Source organism: Cariama cristata, unplaced genomic scaffold (assembly GCF_000690535.1).
Source record: "Cariama cristata isolate BGI_N322 unplaced genomic scaffold, ASM69053v1 scaffold23275, whole genome shotgun sequence".
Lineage (NCBI taxonomy): Eukaryota > Metazoa > Chordata > Aves > Cariamiformes > Cariamidae > Cariama > Cariama cristata.
In genome coordinates this window covers 9184-18017 of record NW_009616122.1, presented here as the reverse complement: position 1 = coordinate 18017, position 8834 = coordinate 9184, and the positions used below count along the sequence as shown (strand labels likewise).

The following is an 8834-nucleotide window of genomic DNA, read 5'->3' as shown; positions in this document are numbered from 1 at the left end:
GAATTACTGAGCCAGCTATAACATTTAGCTCACTGGGATTTTGCTTTAAAACTTTTTTCCCATTATTGACATAAAACCATGCCTACAAGTATTGTATTCAAAGCAGGTATTTGTTAGAAGATCTACTTGCATTTGATCAAGCCATTATCTTTGCTCTATCAAAATTCTGAATAAGATATCGTAAAATCCACTTGACTTTGATATGTTTCTGCCTCAGACAGACTCAGCTGACAGCCTTTTTCTGTTGTTTCTTTGTTCAAAGCCTCCAGTGAAGTTTCTGTCTTCTGTACTTGGCAAAAGTAACCTTCAGTTTTCTGGCATGAATATAAAGCTGACCATTTCAACAAGCAGCCTCACTTTGATTAATGTTGACACGCAGCAGGTAGGATACATATAAATCAGTGTGCTTTTCTCCATGCTACTGTATTCTCCTCCTTTCATGGCTTCTGAAGGGAAGGCTGGCCCCTTCGAAGGGAAAGCAGCACCTTTTAGTCTTCTTGTGCATGCCTGGGAAAGCTGAATTACACGATGCCTCTGAATTTAAAAATGAGAGCACTTTGGAGGAACAGACATGCAGCACATGCCCTTTTTGTTTATGATGGTGTCTTCCATGGGGATGGATCCTTAAGCACTTGGCAAACTGTTTCCCTGTGTGTGTGTCTGCCTGTACTTATTATTATCTAAATAATAAGTCAGAGCTTGGCTTTTGTGTCATTCAAAGCTATTTTACGGCTGGGTAATATATGTGCATAATAGGTTATACTGTGTAAAGTCTCTGGGCTCCATCGAGATGTGTTCCTGAGAGCCTGGATCTGCCCTGGAACTGGGGTGTGCTTCCTTCTTGGCAGATGTGATGAGGAGCTTTGTCCTGCCCACCTAATTCCTCAGTCAGATGTTGGCTTCAGCTCCCAGCACAATCTCACCCATGGCCAGCAGCGGGTTTCGCTCCAAGGTGGAGCAGGGGAACATCAGGGAGGTAGTTTTGGCTCACTGGCTGTGAGGCATCACTGCACTGAGCTGATGCCATGCTGAGCATCAAGCAGCTCTTGGGGGTTTGCCTGCAGCACAGAGGTCTCCTGTCCTTTGGACCTGTGCTACGGAGGAGTAAGGGTTTATGGCACCAGGTTTCCCTGCCTTTCAGATACAGCAGCAAAGGACTTCCCTATGGTGGGTGAAACTCTGGGGGTTGGCAGCTCAAGTACAGCCCTTTTCACCTGTTCCCGTTTGTAACAGGACTAAAAGCTGGCTAGGCAGATCTCCTTCCAAATGCAGTGATGTGCCTGGTCACTGCACACGTGGGCGTGCAGGGCACTGTCTTGAAATTCTTTCTAGGCCTTACATTCCTAGACCTTTGCAAATGGAAAATCCTATTTATTCTATTCTTGCGCTGCCACCACATTTCATTGTGTTCATACCTGTGTAATCTATTGCACTTGATTTTATAATAAAGAACAGTTTGTCTCCAGAGATGAGGTAGTGTTTGAAACCAAGAAAAGTTGATGCTTGATCTGGCTAGTGAAATTTCTACCAGGTAACAGTTTGGTGCTAGCAGTGAGAGAGGATATGATCAGAGTATCAGTGGGGCCCGTTTGTAAAAACACCACCATTATTTACACCAGGTATTTAAATAAAATTGTTGGTAATTTTAAAATTAATTAATATCTCAAGAGTTTGTAAATGCATCCAGTGTCTCCAGTTATTCCCCTTTCAAAGTCTTGTTTAGCTTCACACTGACCAGGTTAGAAGTTGGTGGTTGAATTCATTCTGAAAATCCTTTAAGGAAGATTACTCAGGGACCTAGACATTACTAAACATGAATAGATGGTATCAAAAATATTCCTGGTTTTATCTCCTTCCTTCACAAATGATATGTGCATGTATTAATGGATTGGATTGTCACGAACTTGGTTGCTTGCTCGATGAAGATACATGCTCTGCTGTTTTCTAAATGTGTGGCACACAAGCCTGTTTAACTAGTCTATCATGCTTTTCAGATTATTGCCAACCATCACATGCAGTCCATCTCATTTGCTTCTGGAGGTGATCCAGTAAGTATTGATTTATAAGATATACTTCCTCTAGATATAATGAAATTATTATGAGAATAAAAGTACCTGCAAATACTTTGCTTCATCCCTTCCTGTCCACAAGCACTAACAGAGTACACCACACTTCTGGATCATGACCAGTAATACAAGAAAACTGAGGGACTGAGACTGGAAAGGAGATGTGTAATAGAGACTCAGTGGATCTTTGATAGATGCGTACAGTTAACTTCCTGTTGCCCATCAGTGAACCTTAGTTCATTCAAAAGCCCTCAGACTTGGGGATCTAAAAATAAGAACACACAAACCTAGGAATTGAATCAGTTCTGTGGTCCCTGTAATCCAATACCTGTCACAAAAGCAGTGAGCACTGGCACCTCTAAATTTTTAGACGAATTTTGAGTCAAACAGCTTCTATGAGACAGATGTGGCATAAACTCCTTTTTCCTGCAGATAAAGGTTTTTCTTCTGGTATCATAGTCATGAAGTCACTGATGTTTTCAAGCAAGAGGTTTTCTATCCTTTTCCAAACTCTTTATTGCAATGATTGTAAGCAGGGAATTTGTCATCCGTAATCATGCCCTATTCCCTCTTCAAATCTAAGCAAGCCCAGCCCCATCAGTGTTCTGAATTTCACACTTCATGTGATACGGAAACAGTATTTTTTTAATCAGTTTTGAATTTTCTGCCCTTCAATTTTGTTAAATGTCCCCCTGTTCTTGTGTTACGAAACAGGGAAAAGAGAAGACTCTGGGTCATGCTCTTGATAACACTGGGGTGGAAGCCAAATCCAGCTCTGACTGGAAAATAACACATCTGACTCTTTGGACTTGGGAGCAGGCAAGGGAGAATAGCTGGGAACTGGCCCCATGTGGCTGGTGGATCTTCTCTGGCCATGTGGGTGATGTAAGGAGCCCAGCTGCTCTGCTGTGCTCTGCTCAAGAGATGCTGCCCAAGCTGCCTGAGAACTGGAGCTGGACTGGGAAGTGGGGAGGGAGCATATGTGCAGGCTCCATGCCATCAGTCCTGCACCCAGAAGGGAGGTACAGCACAGTCCTGGTGACGAAGTGCTGCATCCTTAAAGATCCTATTTAAAGCTTCAGGCATTTTGAGAGTCGAAGTTCAAATTTCACCTTTAGATGCCTGTGCTATCCTAGTACACCACACTGTACGATACAGTCCTTGGGCTTTGCAGACCCTTCCTGACGTGGATTTTCAGCTCCAAGTGCTGGCGTGCGCTGTTGTGCTGAGCATCACAGTGTTTCATTTCCAAATTCCGGTTTTCTTGACAGTTAAACAATTTAAATATGTCCTTAAGCTGACTTGGTTTTGAAGTATGTACCATGTTCTAGATGCTGGCTGTCTAGTTTGTCTTTATGTAACACTTCCAGTTTGGAACATTCAGGGATGTGTTTTCAGACCTCTGCTCAGCGGGTTGGAGGAGTAACTCTCCAGGGCTTGTTCACTTTCTTTTTTTTTTTTTTTTTTTTTAATATTATTATCCTGCATTGTTCTTGTACAGTGATCCCATCAGATCTCACAGGCTACGTAGGGCTGGATTTGGTCAGTGCTTAATGGCAGGACCACCAAGAGATGTGCTTGCGCACGGATGTGCTGCAGGAAATGGGCTTGGTGGTGCAGCTGGTGACACTTTTCTTACAGAGAGAATATGTAAAATGAAGGTCTTGCTCAGACTATATCTAGTCAGTTCACATAAGGGGCAATTTTGGCAGCTTGTTCAGGTAATTTTTCCAAAATTCCCTTTACGTTTAAAATGGGAAATAGTTTCCACAGTACGTCTCTCCACCTGCCCCCATGTTCAAGGTTTAAGCACAATTCAGTGTTGCTCTGCACTGTTAAGGAGTAGCAATATTCTGCCTGAGAATAAAGCCTATTCTGGCTTTATTTAAAGCAAAGTTATCCATGCATGTACATAAAAATTACAAAGATATAAAAATAGCAGGTACTGCTCCAGTTACTTTAGTTTCTAGTTGCTCTCTAGATCTAGTTTATTTTAAAATTGTATCTTAAAATATTTATGAACTTTAAGAAAAGCCTGAAAGGAAAAGGAAGGAAATTGAGTTCAATAAATGCATAAGAAATACATAGCTTTCTTTGTTTTAATGATATTAACTTTGGACATTTAAAAAAAATTATCTGGGACAAGTTCTGCTGGCCCTGAGACCTGCCTCTCATGTCATTCATTGTGAATTATTAAATGATTGTTCTTGTGCATATTGCAAATGGGGGCCTTGTTTCCTGCCAGCTGATTGCATCGTCCCTCAAGAGAGCCATGCCTTTAAGCTGCGAATTGCATTTTCCCCATCCCGCCTTAAAGATCCAAAATAACAAAATGCATCTTTAATAATTAAAAGAATGTTATTCATTACCTCACCATTTTTACTATAACACTGAATTATCAAGTGACTCCTTGCTTTTGCAGTATGACTAGAAATGTTAATTTTTCTGTTCCAGTTCCCTTTTCAGGTTGACTAGAAAAAGTGAGGATTATTTCAATGTTGGCTGGAAAGAGAATCTGAAACAGATAGCTGATTATACTGAGGTTGTCTGATCTCAGCAGCAGCTTTGAGATCCAGAGTAATTTAACCTGATCGTAGCCAGACTAAAATCAGCCAGCAGCAATTGAGATCAAATACCTATTGTATTCTGCAATATTTTAAAGATCGACTTTTCTCTAAGATGCCTTCAAAACTCAATCTTCAGGCTACAAATCGGGAATATTCTAACTTGTCCTTTGCAGTGTATTAGCACTATTTTATCTTCCACTGATATTGATAAGGACTGTCCCAGCTAAAAGCTGTGACTGGCAGTTGCGGAGTCCTAATGTGTTACACAGGAGAGGCTTCGAGCTCTGTGGGAGCAGCGGAAGAGAGCAGCATTGCCTGCTGATGAGCCGCCAGTTTTGTTTCGACTCCTCTTGCAGAGTTTGGAATTGAATACGCAGTTTATTGAAGACACAAAGAATGCCACATGGTCTAGTGCATTTATTACAAGAAAAAGATTCTAGGACAATTACTGTGTTGATAGCCACCAGTGTGTCACTGATCTTTCCCTTAGCCCACTTTGCTAGTACCTCCGGTTGTTTTCCCTGAAAGAAGCATGCTTTTTAAAGCTAAAAAGATACCTCTCTATATTCAGTTGCTTTGCTATGGTGGTAGGGTTGTTCATAATGACAATTGTAAAGACATTTGTTGTCTTCTTTCCTGTAGGATACGACAGACTATGTTGCATATGTAGCAAAAGATCCTGTTAATCAGAGAGGTATGGAAACAATTTTCAGATTGTTACATGTGTTTATATGATTGCTTTATCCATACCAAGGAATTGTTTCAGTTTTAAAGTGAGCAAGCTACTGAACAGCTCAACATTGTGTGCAATTTCTGACTTCTGTGTATGGATATGTGTGATAGTATCCACGCTGTGGCTTTGAATGTCATGTTCTTTGTGCAACAGAGTGAGAATCCGCAGGTCAGACTAAAACTGTACCAGCTGCTGGCTCCATGCAGGGGCAGGAGCCTTCCCAAGCCGGCCTTGTCTGGGGAGCAAGGGCAGAGCCTGGCAAGATGGGCAGCTGCCCTGCTCTGGGACAACTTCCAGATGAGGGAAGGGTATTGAATGAGCCTCCTCAGCTAACCCAGACTCTTGGGTATGTTGCTGGAAGGCAGAATGGGATATATACTCAGGTGTACGAGACCTTCTCCCCTCTGGAGGCTAACCCAGGGGATAAAATCCTTTTTCATCACTCTCATTATTTGCCTGCAGTACAAGAAAGATTGGCCTTTGGCTGCTCATTTCATGCCAGACAGTTCTCAGAGCAACACTGCCGATGGCTATGAAGTTGGTAGTGGCAGCTCACAGGAGAGCTCACTCCAAGGTGCTGTGGATGGCTCAGAAGATCAGGATGTTTTCTGGAGCAGCTGGGCTGGAGCCTTACAGTTTGGCCTGCCACCTCTCTGTAGCTCCATCACCGCTATTTTGACTAACTTAGGGCACCCCGTGAGTTCACCAGTAAGTCTTGCTATTGATGTTGGGATGTGCAGAACTCCTGTACCCTGGCGGCCTGCAGGCAGGGCTGGCAGCGGGCTCAGCACCATCCCTGAGTGCTATCGCACGGTGGCTCTGCAGAGGGGAGAGCCGGTCCTGGGCACAGGGCACTCGCTACCGCAGTGAGTTTCCTGAAGTTGTGCGTGAGGGCTGGTGGCAGGAGCATGGCCTTGCCCTGAAGGACGCCTGCCCTAGGCTGCCAGAGCGACCCATATTTGTGTTTGTATGGTGTATCACATGAAAACTGCACACTGATGAGGCTCTGTGGAGATACAGGAGCACTCCATGCAGGAAGCATACATGGAGAGTTTCTTTTATTGAGGTGTAAGTTGATACTATGATTAAAAAATACCTAGAGCAATTTCCTCAAGGCATCAAAAATCTCAGTCTGTATAATGTCCTAAAGCTATCTAGATGCATAATTTCATGCCTGACTTTTTTGCTGTAAGCAATGTAGCTCGTGTCTCTATTTTCTGGTATAAAGTGCATTTACTTAATTGAAGTAAAGTAAGGTGTCTCTTTGCAGCATGCCACATACTGGAATGTCCCAATGGGATGGCGCAGGAGGTGATAAACACCATAGGGCAGGCTTTTGAGCTCCGATTCAAACAGTACCTGAAGAACCCATCTAGCCTGGTTACATCTAATGAAAGGTCAGCACATTCTCAGTCACTTAAGTGGTGGTTTCCTTCTCTTTAGTACTTTTCAGGAAAACAACATTCTCCGAAGAGTGATCCGTAAATAAAATGCTTTGGACATGCTTTCTGGACATATGCTAATTGTAATTATGTACAGAGTATAAGAAACTAAAATTAGCTTACTCCAGTAAACTCCATTGATTTCCGTGACATTTGTACAGGTGCGTAACACAGAATTTAGCTGTTCCTTAGCTAAAACAGCCTTAAGTCATGCAAGTAAGTTGTACAAATGTTCAAAGTACTCTGCCCAAGTAAGTTCAGCTCTATAAATGCTACTCACGTGCACACACGCACACATGCTAAGCTCAGTCCTGACACATGCCAAGTTTAAGCTTGCTGAAGCTGTGGAAAGTGTGTGGTGGGGAAAAAAGCCATTGTAATTCACCTTTCTGCTATTCTGCTCATGTCCTGGCAGTGGCCTCAGATTCTACCTGGCGTGACTTACATCAGCCTTGTGTACTGAAATATACACAGCCACCACTTGCCATTTTAAAGTATGAAGCCCTGTCCTCTGCACATTGCTCAAAATATAGAGCCTAGGTTAATTTCTGGACCACAATTCCCCATTTCAATTACCCTTTTTCCATTGCACTGGGGACACAATTCTTACTCTATATTTATGGCTCTCCTCACAGGTTAGCCATGCCTATTTTTCTCAGTCTGTTCTTTACTGTAATGCCAAATGTGATTGCTCGCTACCTCCCATGAGTAGGTAAAGCTGTATCGCTGCTTTACTGTGTCCTGAGCACCGGGAGTTGCTGTGCAGGCAGTGTCGGTGGTACAGTGCCTAACGCGATGCCATAGAACTGGTTTTGCTATGTAACAGCAGCCTCAGCTCCAGTTTATATTTGTTTCATTGCATATAGTGGTTCTTGCCATTCCACTGCTAATACTGGTCTGTTTTCCCTGGGGACAATAACCAGAAGAAGAGCCTTTCCTATGAAACTCTGCTAGGTTATGCCACAAGTAAATCAGAGCAAGGAGAAATGGAAGAGGCTAATTAGATTCCCTCCTTGAGCCTAACGTGCAGCCAGCCTCCGAGAACGATCCTCGGGCAGAGAAGTCGGATATTGCTTTGTGAATGAGTCACTCACTTCCAAACTACCATGAATCACATAATCAAATACTTGCACTGCATATCACATAATCAACTACTTGAACTTTATCTCTTTCCTGCTTGAGGCCTTTTATCCAATTATATTCTTGTTAATCAGAGAAGTAAGATTTGAGATAAGCTTTTTATTTCAGGACCGGAGACAGTACAGGAAGCACCTAGTTGTTTTGCAGTGTATCAGCTGTACATTTAAACTATCATCATTCTGGTTTAGTTCAAGAAAAACATTGGGCGCTGTCCTTCGTGTCATTCAGTGTTTTCTTCAAGCTGAAACAGAACAGTTTTATTGATTATGGTTTTTAAAATCAGGGTACATTGCACTCAGGAAAACTGATTTTTTTTTTTTTGTAGCAATATTTTATTTTCTAAAACAGTTGCAAGCTTGTCTAACTGAATGCCATGAGGTTTTAATTTTCTCTTGTAAGTTATCTGTCCTGCTCCCCCAGCAATCTCTAGATTTATACAGTTGAGACAAGAAGCCAGAGCAATTAGTTTTATGGTCTACATTTTGGACACCTTAATGAACAATGCATTGGCACTCGTAAAGTTTCAGTAGGAGGCTCTTACATTTTCAAGTCAAAGAAAAGGAATCTGGGCTGCCCAGTGCTAAGAAAATTACTGTATCTCCCTGCACTCCAAACTGTGATGACTCCATTTTTAATTCAGGAAGAAGTAACTGGAAAAGTAAACATCTCTGGAAGTCCAAGCCCAAAGCCCTTTACAGCCTCCATATGGCTAATCTGTGTATTGTGCAATGCGTAAACACTGGGGAGGTTTGCCTACACTAGAAAGCAGTTGATTACATCAGTCGCATTTTTTTCCCCTCTGTATTATTTCAGCGAGGCAGCAAATGCTAATGGATCAGCTGGGAATTCACAGGAGAGGGAGGATCATGAATATTACAACGAAATT

At 42.4% G+C, this 8834-nt stretch overlaps 1 protein-coding gene across 1 annotated transcript in view; it reads left to right on the top strand.

Moving 5' to 3' along the window:
• SHC4 (SHC (Src homology 2 domain containing) family, member 4) overlaps window positions 1-8834 on the top strand; it is a gene marked incomplete at its 5' end in the record, with an annotated part of 23060 nt that overhangs the window by 7938 nt on the left and 6288 nt on the right. The window contains 5 exon segments of the mRNA XM_009700076.1: window positions 263-382; window positions 1995-2048; window positions 5276-5327; window positions 6637-6763; window positions 8762-8834. The exon segment at window positions 8762-8834 is cut by the window's right edge and continues 27 nt beyond it. Of these exon segments, the coding sequence (XP_009698378.1) occupies window positions 263-382; window positions 1995-2048; window positions 5276-5327; window positions 6637-6763; window positions 8762-8834 (426 nt within the window).